The sequence below is a fragment of the Drosophila miranda genome, assembly GCF_003369915.1.
Source record: "Drosophila miranda strain MSH22 chromosome Y unlocalized genomic scaffold, D.miranda_PacBio2.1 Contig_Y23_pilon, whole genome shotgun sequence".
Lineage (NCBI taxonomy): Eukaryota > Metazoa > Arthropoda > Insecta > Diptera > Drosophilidae > Drosophila > Drosophila miranda.
In genome coordinates, this window is record NW_022881607.1 from 47487 (window position 1) to 65395 (window position 17909).

The 17909-nt window shown below is 53.0% G+C and overlaps 1 protein-coding gene across 3 annotated transcripts; it reads left to right on the forward strand.

The window, feature by feature from the left end:
• Positions 1 to 406: 406 nt before the first annotated feature.
• Positions 407 to 6544, forward strand: LOC117192155. 3 transcript variants are annotated; one of them, XM_033396813.1, is made up of 4 exons: positions 420 to 443; positions 538 to 594; positions 6176 to 6333; positions 6402 to 6544. In XM_033396813.1, the coding sequence occupies exons 1-4, from the start codon at positions 434 to 436 to the stop codon at positions 6522 to 6524; spliced, it is 348 nt and encodes a 115-aa protein (XP_033252704.1). In that variant the 5' UTR covers positions 420 to 433; the 3' UTR covers positions 6525 to 6544. The 3 variants fall into 3 exon arrangements, 2 of the variants coding, with proteins under 2 accessions (XP_033252704.1, XP_033252705.1); XR_004474233.1 differs by lacking the exons at positions 6176 to 6333; positions 6402 to 6544 and adding an exon at positions 913 to 1058 and having other exon boundaries at positions 407 to 443; positions 538 to 844; XM_033396814.1 differs by lacking the exons at positions 420 to 443; positions 538 to 594 and adding an exon at positions 5919 to 6083.
• The last annotated feature ends 11365 nt before the right edge of the window (positions 6545 to 17909 follow it).

A 17909-nucleotide genomic window follows, 5' to 3' on the forward strand; every position in this document is an offset into this window, starting at 1 on the left:
TGTGTGTGTGTGTGTGTCTGAATGGCTGGCGTTATGTATTTTGAGCGCCCTTTTTAATCGTATTTGTGGCTGATGGATTTTTCCTTCTCCAGGTCCATAGGGCACTCTGAATGCCATGGCACTGGATCCGGCCACCAGCTAAGGACGATGGCGATGGCATAACTCGAGCGGCACAGGTCCGGCCGCCCAAGTGTAGTGGATGTGTGTGTGTGTGTGTGTCTGAATGGCTGGCGTTATGTATTTTGAGCGCCCTTTTTAATCGTATTTGTGGCTGATGGATTTTTCCTTTTCCAGGTCCATAGGGCACTCTGAATGCCATGGCACTGGATCCGGCCACCAGCTAAGGACGATGGCGGACACGACACACATCTACACGAACGGCACAGGTCCGGCCGCCCAAGTGTAATGGATGTTTGTGTGTGTGTGTGTCTGAATGGCAGGCGGTAAGTATTTAATTGCTTTGATGGCGGCAGCGTCCGTTGTTAATTTTTGTTGTGGCATGCGATTGATATGCATTTGTCATTTAATCCATTTCAGTGGCAGAGATGTGTCCAGTTAGTACACAGCGTTCCAGGATATCTGGTTGTCAAGATGGTACCTCATGTTGCGGGCGTAGGCCTTAATGTCATCCATGGAGTCGTCATCTGTCCACATCTCATCGTCATCATTTTCTTCATCCGTTTCAGAATCCGTCTCTGGAGTGGCGGCTGGCGTTGGCCCTAACGTTTCCTGTGGTGGCTGTGGAGCTGGGGCAGCCACTGTTGCTGCTGCGATTGTTGGTGGATTACCCGATGTCACTGGAACTGCTGGAGTTGCCGTCACTGCCTGGGATTGGATGAGCGAGGTGAGTAGTGACATCATCACTTCCAGCCTCTTTTCCAATCGCGTCATCCTCTGCGTATTCTCCAACAGTGCCTGGCTGCAGGATCCCTCGCAAGATTGGCGTTTCGGCTTCATTTTCTGCCGGGAGCGGTTGTTGGCAAGCTGCTGCTGCTGCTGCTGTCGCTGTTGTTGTTCGCGCTGCGGCTGCTGTTGCAGCTGCTGCTGTTGTGCCTGGGAACGGCTCAATGGCTGCTCTGGACGTCGTCGCCCAGTGCGTGGGTCAGAGGCAGCAGGCGTCTGTTTATTTGTATGTATTGGCTGCTGCTGCTGCTTCTGCTTCTGCTGATGTTGTTCTCGTCCTCTTCGTCGCCCAGGAGAGGAGACATTGAGTGGCGTCTGTGCTGCCTGCTGCTGCTGTCCACGCCGGGGATTGGCTGGCGTTTGAGCTGGCTGTTGCTGCTGCTGTCGGCGCCCTGGATGTGCTGGTGTTGTTCTTGCTGGTGGTGGCTGCTGCTCTGGCAGTGGCTGCAGAAGCGAGCTGCGCTTGCGACGCAACTCCTGCATGGCCACTCGGTGGGACAGAAGGCGGCCCCTTGCTGCCTTGAATGCCGGACATCCCTTGTAGGCGCTGATGTGGGCGCCCTGGCAATTGGCGCATTTAGGGGCGTCTGCCCTTGGCTTGGCACATGCCGTGGACGCGTGGGCACCCGCACACTTCATACAGACGAATGAACGCCTGCAGTAGGTGCGGGTGTGCCCGAATGCCTGACATCTGTGGCACTGGGCTGGGTCCACCGGCTTGGCCTGCCTCTCAACGGTCACCAACTGGTTGCCCAGCTGGGTTAATTGGAGGACATCGTGGTGGCTTTCATCCGGCTTGGGGGCTATCTCCAACTCGAACTGTTCGAGTGGCTGTCCATCGGATCTCCCTTTAATGGCTCTAATAAATATAACATAGTAGCCCAATTCGGCCATCTGATTTTTTATTAGTTGGGTGCTTGTGGAGTGGTGGAGATCTCGCACGACGATCCGTAGCCCACGGTCACTCTTGTGCTGGTGTGTGTAGTGGCCAGTCATCGCCTCGTTGCCGTCGCCATCGCCCAGGATTGCCATGATGGCATCCCTGGTAGCCAAGTCGCGGGCCTGGATACGGACACCATTGCGGCTGATGAGCTTGGTGTGATAGCTGCTGTTGCCCACCCTCGGGTCCTTCTGCAGCTTGTCCAGAATGGGCATAATGTCGGGGACAGCTGGCAGAATGATGGGGGGGGGAATGATTGTCGTTGGTTGGTGCTGTCGCTGCAGCATCCGAATTTGTCTGGCATTGGGCATACTCAGGGAGGGCAGCTGGAGCAGCCCAACGCCGCCGCCTCTGCTGCTGCTGTGGGTTCCTGTGCCGCAGCTACTAGTTGCATTTGCAGGTGAGTGAGGTAGAGCTAGTGGAGCATTGGCTGGAGCAGGGGCAGGGGCAGGGGCAGGGGCGGGGGCAGGGGCATTTTGTGTAATTGTCCGCTGATGTTGTTGCTGGGTTGATTGTTGGTGATGGGGATGGTTTTGAATTTGGGGGATATAGGATTTGCTTGCCTGTTGGTTAGTTTCCCGGAGGCGTCGGTTGGCCTATGCATAATTGGCATCCAAATTGTCGTCGTCGTCATCGTCATCAAAATCAACAACCATATCATCACTGTCATCATCATCATCCACCTCGGCGCGGACGCGCTTCAGTGGCGAACGGGCCGCTGCAGCAGAAGTGGATGGGATATCATCGGTATTGGCTGTGTTTGTTGCTGTTGGCTGATGTTGTTGTTGTTGTTGATGTGTTTGCTGCTGCTGATGTTCCTCTGGCGGCGGTGGTGGGGGGGGTCCGCCTGTTAACATTGCTGTTAACAGGCATCGTCTGGCTGCCGACGTAATTGCAGTTGTCGTTTTTGTGTTTGATGTCGCTGTTTGTGTGCTGATGTATGTCATCATTGTATTTGTGGTTGTGGTATTGGCTGTGTGCATTGCATTTGCGGGGTTTGTGCCATGGCTGTGGTTCGAGTTCGAACTCGCTCCCGAACGGGCACTCGAACACGAATCTTGAGTTGGCTGCTGTTCGTGTAGAGGCTGCTCGAGTGCCCTCTCGTACTGTCGCTGGTACGAGGTCGTTACTCGCTCTCTCTTTGCACTCTCTCTCGCTCCTTGCTGTTTCCGGCTCTCTCCACACGAAGCATCGGCATACGGTGCATCGATACGTGTATGTGTGTGTTGGAGTGTGGGAAGCGGAATTATTGGCGCGCTCGGTACCGCTAGGCTTGGCTTGGCTTGGCATAGCGGTGCTTGACATAGCGGTGCTTTGGCTGACGCCGCTGCCGCTGCCGACGCCGCCAATGCCTCAAGCCGGCGACCACCGCTGCTGCTGCTGCTGATGTTCTGCTGCTGCTGCTGCTGCTGGCGTTCCTGGGTATGGACCGCCTCCACCCAATCGCCGATCTGGAACTGCTCCTGGCTGGTGAGATTGGGAATGGCCGCCCAGCTGTTGGGGCAGGGCAGGTCGGGGATGGGGCTTGTGGCCGGAGTGGCGGTGATGGTGGTGTCGGCATTTGTGGACCTCACATACCCGGTAATGGTGGCTGGAGCCGGTCCAGAAATTGGAGGAAGTGCCTCCAGCCAGGTGGCGGAGTCGGTGGATTGGCGTCTCAGTATCGCTGCGTTTGCCCCTGTGCCGGTGGCTGCGCTGTCGGCGCTGTCGGAGCTGGCAGTGGAAATGGCTGATTTGGGGCGATCCCTGGCTGTGACGCCGTGAGGTCCTCGTCGTCGTCGTCCTCTTCTGGCAGTGGAACCGCGTGGCATAGCTGCGCTGGATTGGCTTTGGTTGGATTTGGTAATAAATTATTCGACCGACGCGAGTGGAGATTTTGTCAATTCAGATTGTTCACACAGTTTTTTTTCGCTTTTTTGGAATGTTTTTCCAAATTATATCCCCGCTTTGGGTTGAGGGCTCAACAGTGCTCCACCTTACAGGGGGGAGGAACTGAGAGGCTGGGGTGTGAGCCGCCAGCAACCAAGCGCGTTGCTTTATTAGTTGAGTTTTTTTTTTTTTGTTTTTTTTTTTTTGGGCAGTATATGTCTTACTATTAATTTATGTACATTTTTTTTTTTTTTTTTTGTTTGTTTTACAATTCAACTTTTAAACGGCACTCAAACACACTAGTACATTTAATGGCACAATAATAATTTACAAACATATAAACTGCAGCAACGTTAAACACTTGTAACCTCGACTAGGCCCGCAGTCAGCAGGGGGGGGGCAAGGGAAAAAGAGAACAAGAGAGAGACAAAGTATTCGGCACTTTGACGGAGGGACTAAACCTCAAACACGACTCGACTCCACAACGCCCACGACACGACCTTCCTCGTTGGGACACAGATCCAGACTCGAGACGATTCCACGATCGGGGCAAAAGGCTCCAAAAGTACGAATCGTCAAGAGGGTGTCAAGTGTGTGTGTGTGCGGTGTGAAAGTCAAGAAAGATAAGTGGGGCCACGCTCAAAAGTATGCTGTCTCTCCTCTGCAATTCTCCCTAACTTGAAATTTGATTTGAAATCCCCTGTGAGTTTGTCAACTTGATGTTTTGTTGGCTGTTATGCGGTATGTGGTCTTCAGTCCCCTCTACTACCCTTGCCGCCTGCTGAGGGCAGACGACTAGGAATGTATCATGTACATGTGGGCGGGCAGTTTTTAGGGAACGTAGTGGATTTATGCGAAGACTAGCAAATTTGGCTCAATTTAGGCCGTAGTGGTGGGGTGTGGCGGCAACTGATGCTGATTTGAAAGTCGATTACAAAACCGATAATCAATTCTCAGCACCGTTGCCGCCGAAGTTTTATCACAGATTGTGATAATTTTTTAGTGGGGTGTCGGAGAACCGACTAATTACGATAATAATAATGGGGGGGGAAGAAGGGGTTAAAGAAATGAGATCGAAAATTCAGAAAGTGCAGTGTTGCAACACGTAGTCAATTGAGGAATAGATTGAGAGAAAAGGTAAACAATGCATGTGCTTTGCGTGGAAAATAAGTGGAAAGACACTAAATAAAAAAGAGACAAGCACTTGCAGTAATAACAATACAGGTAAGTAGTAGACTGGAGTGGAGACGACGGAAAAACAGGTAATAAAAGAGATACTACACTGGAACAAAGACGAGACAATACAGGTACAATTGATTTACGTTTACAATATTACAATAAACATAACAATTTAAAATAATGTCTATATCTTTTTCTATAATTACAGGGAAGACAAGAAGCATCGGCCGGCATAGCAAAACACAATGCTTGTAAAGACATTGCGTTGCATACCGGCCGACCCCGTCATCCCCCTGGTCGTCGAAATTGGCGTCATCCGAGGTCGTCAGAGGTAGCTGCAATTAGCACCTCGTCGTCGTTGTGGCTGTGGCTGCCCTCTTGGAGAACCAGTGGCACTGGTCCGGCCACCAGCTGGGAGCCAGGAGTAGACGGCACACATATCACTGTGGCGACACGGGTCCGGCCGCCAAAGTGAAATGGATGTGAGTGTGTGTGTGCGTCGGCAATTGTGGCCCTGGTGTAGAGCGAGTGGCACTGGTCCGGCCACCAGCTGTGGGCAATGGTGGACAACGACACACATAACTCGAACGGCACAGGTCCGGCCGCCCAAGTGTAATGGGTGTGTGTGTGTGTGTGTCTGAGTGGCTGGCGGTAAGTATTTTGAGCGCCCTTTTTAATCGTATTTGTGGCTGATAAATTTTTCCATTTCCAGGACCATAGGGCACTCTGAATGCCATGGCACTGGAACCGGCCACCAGCTAAGGAAGGTAGCGATGGCATAACTCGAACGGCACAGGTCCGGCCGCCCAAGTGTAGTGGGTGTGTGTGTGTGTGTGTGTCTGAATGGCTGGCGGTAAGTATTTTGAGCGCCCTTTTTAATCGTGTTTGTGGCTGATGGATTTTTCCTTTTCCAGGTCCATAGGGCACTCTGAATGCCATGGCACTGGATCCGGCCACCAACTAAGGAAGATGGCGATGGCATAACTCGAACGGCACAGGTCCGGCCGCCCAAGTGTAGTGGATGTTTGTGTGTGTGTTGATGTTTTATTTAACGGCTTTGATGGCGGCAGCGTCCGTTGTTCGTTTTTGTTGTGGCATGCGATTGATATGCATTTGTCTTTTTAATCCATTGCAGTGGCAGAGATGTGTCCAATCAGTACACAGCGTTCCAGGATATCTGGTTGTCAAGAAGGTACCTCATGTTGCGGGCGTAGGCCTTAATGTCATCCATGGAGTCGTCATCTGTCCACATCTCATTGTCATCATTTTCTTCGTCCGTTTCAGGATCCGTCTCTGGAGTGGCGGCTGGCGTTGGCCCTAACGTTTCTTGTGGTGGCTGTGGAGCTGGGGCAGCCACAGTTGCTGCTGCCATTGTTGGTGGATTTTTCGATGTCACTGGAACTGCTGGAGTTGCCGCCGCTGCCTGGGATTGGATGAGCGAGGTGAGTAGTGACATCATCGCTTCCAGCCTCTTTTCCAATCGCGTCATCCTCTGCGTATTCTCCAACAGTGCCTGGCTGCAGGATCCCTCGCAGGATTGGCGTTTCGGCTTCATCTTCTGCCGGGAGCGGTTGTTGGCAAGCTGCTGCTGCTGCTGTCGCTGTTGTTGTTGTTCGCGCTGCGGCTGCTGTAGCAGCTGCTGCTGTTGTGCCTGGGAACGGCTCAATGGCTGCTCTGGACGTCGTCGCCCAGTGCGTGGGTCAGAGGCAGCAGGCGTCTGTTTATTTGTATGTATTGGCTGCTGCTGCTGCTTCTGCTTCTGCTGCTGTTGTTCTCGTCCTCTTCGTCGCCCAGGAGAGGAGACATTGAGTGGCGTCTGTGCTGCCTGCTGCTGCTGTCGGCGCCAGGGATTGGCTGGCGTTTGAGCTGGCTGTTGCTGCTGCTGTCGGCGCCCTGGATGTGCTGGTGTTGTTCTTGCTGGTGGTGGCTGCTGCTCTGGCAGTGGCTGCAGAAGCGAGCTGCGCTTGCGACGCAACTCCTGCATGGCCACTCGGTGGGACAGAAGGCGGCCCCTTGCTGCCTTGAATGCCGGACATCCCTTGTAGGCGCTGATGTGGGCGCCCTGGCAATTGGCGCATTTAGGGGCGTCTGCCCTTGGCTTGGCACATGCCGTGGACGCGTGGGCACCCGCACACTTCATACAGACGAATGAACGCCTGCAGTAGGTGCGGGTGTGCCCGAATGCCTGACATCTGTGGCACTGGGCTGGGTCCCCCGGCTTGGCCTGCCTCTCGACGGTCACCAACTGGTTGCCCAGCTGGGTTAATTGGAGGACATCGTGGTGGCTTTTATCCGGCTTGGGGGCTATCTCCAACTCGAACTGTTCGAGTGGCTGTCCATCGGATCTCCCTTTAATGGCTCTAATAAATATAACATAATAGCCCAATTCGGCCATCTGATTTTTTATTAGTTGGGTGCTTGTGGAGTGGTGGAGATCTCGCACGACGATCCGTAGCCCACGGTCACTCTTGTGCTGGTGTGTGTAGTGGCCAGTCATCGCCTCGTTGCCGTCGCCATCGCCCAGGATTGCCATGATGGCATCCCTGGTAGCCAAGTCGCGGGCCTGGATACGGACACCATTGCGGCTGATGAGCTTGGTGTGATAGCTGCTGTTGCCCACCCTCGGGTCCTTCTGCAGCTTGTCCAGAATGGGCATAATGTCGGGGACAGCTGGCAGAATGATGGGGGGGGAATGATTGTCGTTGGTTGGTGCTGTCGCTGCAGCATCCGAATTTGTCTGGCATTGGGCATACTCAGGGAGGGCAGCTGGAGCAGCCCAACGCCGCCGTCGCCGCTGCTGCTGTGGGTTCCTGTGCCGCAGCTACTAGTTGCATTTGCAGGTGAGTGAGGTAGAGCTAGTGGAGCATTGGCTGGAGCAGGGGCAGGAGCAGGGGCAGGGGCGGGGGCGGGGGCAGGATCATTTTGTGTAATTGCCCGCTGAAGTTGTTGCTGTTGCTGGTTTGATTGTTGGTGATGGGGATGGTTTTGAATTTGGGGGATATGGGATTTGCTTGCCTGTTGGTTAGTTTCCCGGAGTCGTCGTTTGGCCGATGCATAATTGGCATCCAAATTGTCGTCGTCGTCATCGTCATCAAAATCAACAACCATAACATCACTGTCATCATCGTCATCATCATCATCCACCTCGGCGCGGACGCGCTTCAGTGGCGAACGGGCCGCTGCAGCAGAGGTGGATGGGATATCATCGGTATTGGCTGTGTTTGTTGCTATTGGCTGATGTTGTTGTTGTTGTTGATGTGTTTGCTGCTGCTGATGTTCCTCTGGCGGTGGTGGTGGGGGGGGTCCGCCTGTTAACATTGCTGTTAACAGGCATCGTCTGTCTGCCGACGTAATTGCAGTTGTCGTTTTTGTGTTTGATGTCGCTGTTTGTGTGCTGATGTATGTCATCATTGTATTTGTGGTTGTGGTATTGGCTGTGTGCATTGCATTTGCGGGGTTTGTGCCATGGCTGTGGTTCGAGTTCGAACTTGCTCCCGAACGGGCACTCGAACACGAATCTTGTGTTGGCTGCTGTTCGTGTAGAGGCTGCTCGAGTGCCCTCTCGTACTGTCGCTGGTACGAGGTCGTTACTCGCTCTCTCTTTGCCCTCTCTCTCGCTCCTTGCTGTTTCCGGCTCTCTCCACACGAAGCATCGGCATACGGTGCATCGATACGTGTATGTGTGTGTTGGAGTGTGGGAAGCGGAATTATTGGCGCGCTCGGTACCGCTAGGCTTGGCTTGGCTTGGCATAGCGGTGCTTGACATAGCGGTGCTTTGGCTGACGCCGCTGCCGCTGCCGACGCCGCCAATGCCTCAAGCCGGCGACTACCGCTGCTGCTGCTGCTGATGTTCTGCTGCTGCTGCTGCTGCTGCTGGCGTTCCTGGGTATGGACCGCCTCCACCCAATCGCCGATCTGGAACTGCTCCTGGCTGGTGAGATTGGGAATGGCCGCCCAGCTGTTGGGGCAGGGCAGGTCGGGGATGGGGCTTGTGGCCGGAGTGGCGGTGATGGTGGTGTCGGCATTTGTGGTCCTCACATACCCGGTAATGGTGGCTGGAGCCGGTCCAGGAATTGGAGGAAGTGCCTCCAACCAGGTGGCGGAGTCGGTAGATTGGCGACTCAGTATCGCTGCGTTTGCCCCGGCGCCGGTGGCTGCGCTGTCGGCGCTGGCTTCGCCGTCGGCGGCGCTGTCGGAGCTGGCAGTGGAAATGGCTGATTTGGGGCGATCCCTGGCTGTGACGCCGTGTGGTCCTCGTCGTCGTCGTCCTCTTCTGGCAGTGGAACCGCGTGGCATAGCTGCGCTGGATTGGCTTTGGTTAGATTTGGTATTAAAGTTTTTCGACCGACGCGAGTGGAGATTTTGTCAAGTCAGATTGATTCACACAGTTTTTTTTTTCGCTTTTTTTGGAATATTTTTCCAAATTATATACCCGCTTTGGGTTGAGGGCTCAACAGTGCTCCACCTTACAGGGGGGAGGAACTGAGAGGCTGGGGTGTGAGCCGCCAGCAACCAAGCGCGTTGCTTTATTAGTTGAGTTTTTTTTTGGGCAGTATATGTCTTAATTTAGTAGATGTACATTTTTGTTTGTTTTTACAATTCAATTTTAAACGGCACTCAAACACACTAGTACATTTAATGGCACAATAATTTACAAACATATAAACTGCAGCAACGAAACACTTGTAACCTCGACTAGGCCCGCAGTCAGCAGGGGGGGCAAGGGAAAAAGAGAACAAGAGAGAGACAAAATATTCGGCACTTTGACGGAGGAACTAAACCTCAAACACGACTCGACTCCACAACGCTCACGACACGACTTTCCTCGTTGGGACACAGATCCAGACTCGAGACGATTCCACGATCGGGGCAAAAGGCTCCAAAAGTACGAATCGTCAAGAGGGTGTCAAGTGTGTGTGTGTGCGGTGTGAAAGTCAAGAAAGATAAGTGGGGCCACGCTCAAAAGTATGCTGTCTCTCCTCTGCAATTCTCCCTAACTTGAAATTTGATTTGCAATCCCCTGTGAGTTTGTCAACTTGATGTTTTGTTGGCTGTTATGCGGTATGTGGTCTTCAGTCCCCTCTACTACCCTTGCCGCCTGCTGAGGGCAGACGACTAGGAATGTATCATGTACATGTGGGCGGGCAGTTTATAGGGAACGTAGTGGATTTATGCGAAGACTAGCATATTTGGCTCAATTTAGGCCGTAGTGGTGGGGTGTGGAGGCAACTGGTGCTGATTTGAAAATCGATTATGAAACCGATAATCAATTCTCAGCACCGTTGCCGCCGAAGTTTTATCACAGATTGTGATAATTTTGTAGTGGGGTGTCGGAGAACCGACTAATTACGATAATAACAATGGGGGGGGAAGAAAGGGTTAAAGAAATGATATCGAAGATTCAAAAAGTGCAGTGTTGCAACACGTAGTCAATTGAGGAATAGATAAAGAGAAGAAGGTAAACAATGCATGTGCTTTGCGTGGAAAATAAAAGGAAATACACTAAATAAATAGAGACAAGCACTTGCAGAAATAACAATACAGGTAAGTAGTAGACTGGAGTGGAGACGACGGAAAAACAGGTAATAAAAGAGATACTACACTGGAACAAAGACGAGACAATACAGGTACAATTGATTTACGTTTACAATATTACAATAAACATAACAATTTAATAATAATGTCTATATCTTTTTTCTATAATTACAGGGAAGACAAGAAGCATCGGCCGGCATAGCAAAACACAATGCTTGTAAAGACATTGCGTTGCATACCGGCCGACCCCGTCGTCCCCCCTGGTCGTCGAAATTGGCGTCATCCGAGGTCGTCAGAGGTAGCTGCAATTGGCACCTCGTCGTCGTTGTGGCTGTGGCTGCCCTCTTGGAGAACCAGTGGCACTGGTCCGGCCACCAGCTGGGAGCCAGGAGTAGACGGCATATTACTGTGGCGACACGGGTCCGGCCGCCAAAGTGAAATGGATGTGAGTGTGTGTGTGCGTCGGCAATTGTGGCCCTGATGTAGAGCGAGTGGCACTGGTCCGGCCACCAGCTGTGGGCAATGTCGGTCGGTGACACACATAACTCGAACGGCACAGGTCCGGCCGCCCAAGTGTAATGGGTGTGTGTGTGTGTGTGTCTGAGTGGCTGGCGGTAAGTATTTTGAGCGCCCTTTTTAATCGTATTTGTGGCTGATAAATTTTTCCATTTCCAGGACCATAGGGCACTCTGAATGCCATGGCACTGGATCCGGCCACCAGCTAAGGACGATGGCGATGGCATAACTCGAACGGCACAGGTCCGGCCGCCCAAGTGTAGTGGATTTTTGTGTGTGTGTTGATGTTTTATTTAATTGCTTTGATGGCGGCAGCGTCCGTTGTTCATTTTTGTTGTGGCATGCGATTGATATGCATTTGTCATTTAATCCATTGCAGTGGCAGAGATGTGTCCAATCAGTACACAGCGTTCCAGGATATCTGGTTGTCAAGATGGTACCTCATGTTGCGGGCGTAGGCCTTAATGTCATCCATGGAGTCGTCATCTGTCCACATCTCATCGTCATCGTTTTCTTCATCCGTTTCAGGATCCGTCTCTGGAATGGCGGCTGGCGTTGGCCCTAACGTTTCTTGTGGTGGCTGTGGAGCTGGGGCAACTGTTGCTGCTGCCATTGTTGGTGGATTTTCCGATGTCACTGGAACTGCTGGAGTTGCCGTCACTGCCTGGGATTGGATGAGCGAGGTGAGTAGTGACATCATCACTTCCAGCCTCTTTTCCAATCGCGTCATCCTCTGCGTATTCTCCAACAGTGCCTGGCTGCAGGATCCCTCGCAGGATTGGCGTTTCGGCTGCATCTTCTGCCGGGAGCGGTTGTTGGCAAGCTGCTGCTGCTGCTGCTGTCGCTGTTGTTGTTCGCGCTGCGGCTGCTGTTGCAGCTGCTGCTGTTGTGCCTGGGAACGGCTGAATGGCTGCTCTGGACGTCGTCGCCCAGTGCGTGGGTCAGAGGCAGCAGGCGTCTGTTTATTTGTATGTATTGGCTGCTGCTGCTGCTTCTGCTTCTGCTGATGTTGTTCTCGTCCTCTTCGTCGCCCAGGAGAGGAGACAGTGAGTGGCGTCCGTGCTGCCTGCTGCTGCTGTCCACGCCGGGGATTGGCTGGCGTTTGAGCTGGCTGTTGCTGCTGCTGTCGGCGCCCTGGATGTGCTGGTGTTGTTCTTGCTGGTGGTGGCTGCTGCTCTGGCAATGGCTGCAGAAGCGAGCTGCGCTTGCGACGCAACTCCTGCATGGCCACTCGGTGGGACAGAAGGCGGCCCCTTGCTGCCTTGAATGCCGGACATCCCTTGTAGGCGCTGATGTGGGCGCCCTGGCAATTGGCGCATTTAGGGGCGTCTGCCCTTGGCTTGGCACATGCCGTGGACGCGTGGGCACCCGCACACTTCATACAGACGAATGAACGCCTGCAGTAGGTGCGGGTGTGCCCGAATGCCTGACATCTGTGGCACTGGGCTGGGTCCACCGGCTTGGCCTGCCTCTCAACGGTCACCAACTGGTTGCCCAGCTGGGTTAATTGGAGGACATCGTGGTGGCTTTCATCCGGCTTGGGGGCTATCTCCAACTCGAACTGTTCGAGTGGCTGTCCATCGGATCTCCCTTTAATGGCTCTAATAAATATAACATAGTAGCCCAATTCGGCCATCTGATTTTTTATTAGTTGGGTGCTTGTGGAGTGGTGGAGATCTCGCACGACGATCCGTAGCCCACGGTCACTCTTGTGCTGGTGTGTGTAGTGGCCAGTCATCGCCTCGTTGCCGTCGCCATCGCCCAGGATTGCCATGATGGCATCCCTGGTAGCCACGTCGCGGGCCTGGATACGGACACCATTGCGGCTGATGAGCTTGGTGTGGTAGCTGCTGTTGCCCACCCTCGGGTCCTTCTGCAGCTTGTCCAGAATGGGCATAATGTCGGGGACAGCTGGCAGAATGATGGGGGGGGGAATGATTGTCGTTGGTTGGTGCTGTCGCTGCAGCATCCGAATTTGTCTGGCATTGGGCATACTCAGGGAGGGCAGCTGGAGCAGCCCAACGCCGCCGCCTCTGCTGCTGCTGTGGGTTCCTGTGCCGCAGCTACTAGTTGCATTTGCAGGTGAGTGAGGTAGAGCTAGTGGAGCATTGGCTGGAGCAGGGGCAGGGGCAGGGGCAGGGGCGGGGGCAGGGGCATTTTGTGTAATTGTCCGCTGATGTTGTTGCTAGGTTGATTGTTGGTGATGGGGATGGTTTTGAATTTGGGGGATATGGGATTTGCTTGCCTGTTGGTTGCTTTCCCTGAGTCGTCGTTTGGCCGATGCATAATTGGCATCCAAATTGTCGTCGTCGTCATCGTCATCAAAATCAACAACCATGTCATCACTGTCAACATAGTCATCATCATCATCCACCTCGGCGCGGACGCGCTTCAGTGGCGAACGGGCCGCTGCAGCAGAGGTGGATGGGATATCATCGGTATTGGCTGTGTTTGTTGCTATTGGCTGATGTTGTTGTTGTTGTTGATGTGTTTGCTGCTGCTGATGTTCCTCTGGCGGCGGTGGTGGGGGGGGTCCGCCTGTTAACATTGCTGTTAACAGGCATCGTCTGTCTGCCGACGTAATTGCAGTTGTCGTTTTTGTGTTTGATGTCGCTGTTTGTGTGCTGATGTATGTCATCATTGTATTTGTGGTTGTGGTATTGGCTGTGTGCATTGCATTTGCGGGGTTTGTGCCATGGCTGTGGTTCGAGTTCGAACTCGCTCCCGAACGGGCACTCGAACACGAATCTTGAGTTGGCTGCTGTTCGTGTAGAGGCTGCTCGAGTGCCCTCTCGTACTGTCGCTGGTACGAGGTCGTTACTCGCTCTCTCTTTGCACTCTCTCTCGCTCCTTGCTGTTTCCGGCTCTCTCCACACGAAGCATCGGCATACGGTGCATCGATACGTGTATGTGTGTGTTGGAATGTGGGAAGCGGAATTATTGGCGCGCTCGGTACCGCTAGGCTTGGCTTGGCTTGGCATAGCGGTGCTTGACATAGCGGTGCTTTGGCTGACGCCGCTGCCGCTGCCGACGCCGCCAATGCCTCAAGCCGGCGACTACCGCTGCTGCTGCTGCTGATGTTCTGCTGCTGCTGCTGCTGCTGCTGGCGTTCCTGGGTATGGACCGCCTCCACCCAATCGCCGATCTGGAACTGCTCCTGGCTGGTGAGATTGGGAATGGCCGCCCAGCTGTTGGGGCAGGGCAGGTCGGGGATGGGGCTTGTGGCCGGAGTGGCGGTGATGGTGGTGTCGGCATTTGTGGTCCTCACATACCCGGTAATGGTGGCTGGAGCCGGTCCAGGAATTGGAGGAAGTGCCTCCAACCAGGTGGCGGAGTCGGTAGATTGGCGTCACAGTATCGCTGCGTTTGCCCCGGCGCCGGTGGCTGCGCTGTCGGCGCTGGCTTCGCCGTCGGCGGCGCTGTCGGAGCTGGCAGTGGAAATGGCTGATTTGGGGCGATCCCTGGCTGTGACGCCGTGTGGTCCTCGTCGTCGTCGTCCTCTTCTGGCAGTGGAACCGCGTGGCATAGCTGCGCTGGATTGGCTTTGGTTGGATTTGGTAATAAATTATTCGACCGACGCGAGTGGAGATTTTGTCAATTCAGATTGTTCACACAGTTTTTTTTTTTCGCTTTTTTTGGAATTTTTTTTCCAAATTATATACCCGCTTTGGGTTGAGGGCTCAACAGTGCTCCACCTTACAGGGGGGAGGAACTGAGAGGCTGGGGGGTGAGCCGCCAGCAACCAAGCGCGTTGCTTTATTAGTTGAGTTTTTTTTTTTTTTTGGGCAGTATATGTCTTACTATAAATTTATGTACATTTTTGTTGTTTGTTTTACAATTCAATTTTAAACGGCACTCAAACACACTAGTACATTTAATGGCACAATAATAATTTACAAACATATAAACTGCAGCAACGAAACACTTGTAACCTCGAGTAGGCCCGCAGTCAGCAGGGGGCGGGGGGCAAGGGAAAAAGAAAACAAGAGAGAGACAAAATATTCGGCACTTTGACGGAGGAACTAAACCTCAAACACGACTCGACTCCACAACGCTCACGACACGACCTTCCTCGTTGGGACACAGATCCAGAACTCGAGACCATTCCACGATCGGGGCAAAAGGCTCCAAAAGAGGGAACCGTCAAGAGGGTGTCAAGTGTGTGTGTGTGCGGTGTGAAAGTCAAGAAAGATAAGTGGGGCCACGCTCAAAAGTATGCTGTCTCTCCTCTGCAATTCTCCCTAACTTGAAATTTGATTTGAAATCCCCTGTGAGTTTGTCAACTTGATGTTTTGTTGGCTGTTATGCGGTATGTGGTCTTCAGTCCCCTCTACTACCCTTGCCGCCTGCTGAGGGCAGACGACTAGGAATGTATCATGTACATGTGGGCGGGCAGTTTATAGGGAACGTAGTGGATTTATGCGAAGACTAGCAAATTTGGCTCAATTTAGGCCGTAGTGGTGGGGTGTGGCGGCAACTGATGCTGATTTGAAAATCGATTATGAAACCGATAATCAATTCTCAGCACCGTTGCCGCCGAAGTTTTATCACAGATTGTGATAATTTTGTAGTGGGGTGTCGGAGAACCGCACTAATTACGATAATAATAATGGGGGGGGAAGAAGGGGTTAAAGAAATGATATCGAAAATTCAGAAAGTGCAGTGTTGCAACACGTAGTCAATTGAGGAATAGATAAAGAGAAAAGGTAAACAATGCATGTGCTTTGCGTGGAAAATAAGTGGAAATACACTAAATAAAAAAGAGACAAGCACTTGCAGAAATAACAATACAGGTAAGTAGTAGACTGGAGTGGAGACGACGGAAAAACAGGTAATAAAAGAGATACTACACTGGAACAAAGACGAGACAATACAGGTACAATTGATTTACGTTTACAATATTACAATAAACATAACAATTTAATAATAATGTCTATATCTTTTTCTATAATTACAGGGAAGACAAGAAGCATCGGCCGGCATAGCAAAACACAATGCTTGTAAAGACATTGCGTTGCATACCGGCCGACCCCGTCGTCCCCCCTGGTCGTCGAAATTGGCGTCATCCGAGGTCGTCAGAGGTAGCTGCAATTGGCACCTCGTCGTCGTTGTGGCTGTGGCTGCCCTCTTGGAGAACCAGTGGCACTGGTCCGGCCACCAGCTGGGAGCCAGGAGTAGACGGCACGCATATTACTGTGGCGACACGGGTCCGGCCGCCAAAGTGAAATGGATGTGAGTGTGTGTGTGCGTCGGCAATTGTGGCCCTGATGTAGAGCGAGTGGCACTGGTCCGGCCACCAGCTGTGGGCAATGTCGGTCGGTGACACACATAACTCGAACGGCACAGGTCCGGCCGCCCAAGTGTAATGGGTGTGTGTGTGTGTGTGTCTGAGTGGCTGGCGGTAAGTATTTTGAGCGCCCTTTTTAATCGTATTTGTGGCTGATAAATTTTTCCATTTCCAGGACCATAGGGCACTCTGAATGCCATGGCACTGGATCCGGCCACCAGCTAAGGACGATGGCGATGGCATAACTCGAACGGCACAGGTCCGGCCGCCCAAGTGTAGTGGATTTTTGTGTGTGTGTTGATGTTTTATTTAATTGCTTTGATGGCGGCAGCGTCCGTTGTTCATTTTTGTTGTGGCATGCGATTGATATGCATTTGTCATTTAATCCATTGCAGTGGCAGAGATGTGTCCAATCAGTACACAGCGTTCCAGGATATCTGGTTGTCAAGATGGTACCTCATGTTGCGGGCGTAGGCCTTAATGTCATCCATGGAGTCGTCATCTGTCCACATCTCATCGTCATCGTTTTCTTCATCCGTTTCAGGATCCGTCTCTGGAATGGCGGCTGGCGTTGGCCCTAACGTTTCTTGTGGTGGCTGTGGAGCTGGGGCAACTGTTGCTGCTGCCATTGTTGGTGGATTTTCCGATGTCACTGGAACTGCTGGAGTTGCCGTCACTGCCTGGGATTGGATGAGCGAGGTGAGTAGTGACATCATCACTTCCAGCCTCTTTTCCAATCGCGTCATCCTCTGCGTATTCTCCAACAGTGCCTGGCTGCAGGATCCCTCGCAGGATTGGCGTTTCGGCTGCATCTTCTGCCGGGAGCGGTTGTTGGCAAGCTGCTGCTGCTGCTGCTGTCGCTGTTGTTGTTCGCGCTGCGGCTGCTGTTGCAGCTGCTGCTGTTGTGCCTGGGAACGGCTGAATGGCTGCTCTGGACGTCGTCGCCCAGTGCGTGGGTCAGAGGCAGCAGGCGTCTGTTTATTTGTATGTATTGGCTGCTGCTGCTGCTTCTGCTTCTGCTGATGTTGTTCTCGTCCTCTTCGTCGCCCAGGAGAGGAGACATTGAGTGGCGTCTGTGCTGCCTGCTGCTGCTGTCGGCGCCAGGGATTGGCTGGCGTTTGAGCTGGCTGTTGCTGCTGCTGTCGGCGCCCTGGATGTGCTGGTGTTGTTCTTGCTGGTGGTGGCTGCTGCTCTGGCAGTGGCTGCAGAAGCGAGCTGCGCTTGCGACGCAACTCCTGCATGGCCACTCGGTGGGACAGAAGGCGGCCCCTTGCTGCCTTGAATGCCGGACATCCCTTGTAGGCGCTGATGTGGGCGCCCTGGCAATTGGCGCATTTAGGGGCGTCTGCCCTTGGCTTGGCACATGCCGTGGACGCGTGGGCACCCGCACACTTCATACAGACGAATGACCGCCTGCAGTAGGTGCGGGTGTGCCCGAATGCCTGGCATCTGTGGCACTGGGCTGGGTCCACCGGCTTGGCCTGCCTCTCAACGGTCACCAACTGGTTGCCCAGCTGGGTTAATTGGAGGACATCGTGGTGGCTTTCATCCGGCTTGGGGGCTATCTCCAACTCGAACTGGTCGAGCGGCTGTCCATCGGATCTCCCTTTAATGGCTCTAATAAATATAACATAATAGCCCAATTCGGCCATCTGATTTTTTATTAGTTGGGTACTTGTG

Bases quoted from the DNA above. Each gene is read 5' to 3' on its own strand.
- LOC117192155 (XM_033396813.1), top strand. The intron at 595-6,175 runs GTACCTCATGTT...CGTCCGTTTCAG, and splicing joins GATATCTGGTTGTCAAGATG to GATCCGTCTCTGGAGTGGCG. The intron at 6,334-6,401 runs GTGAGTAGTGAC...ATTCTCCAACAG, and splicing joins CCTGGGATTGGATGAGCGAG to TGCCTGGCTGCAGGATCCCT.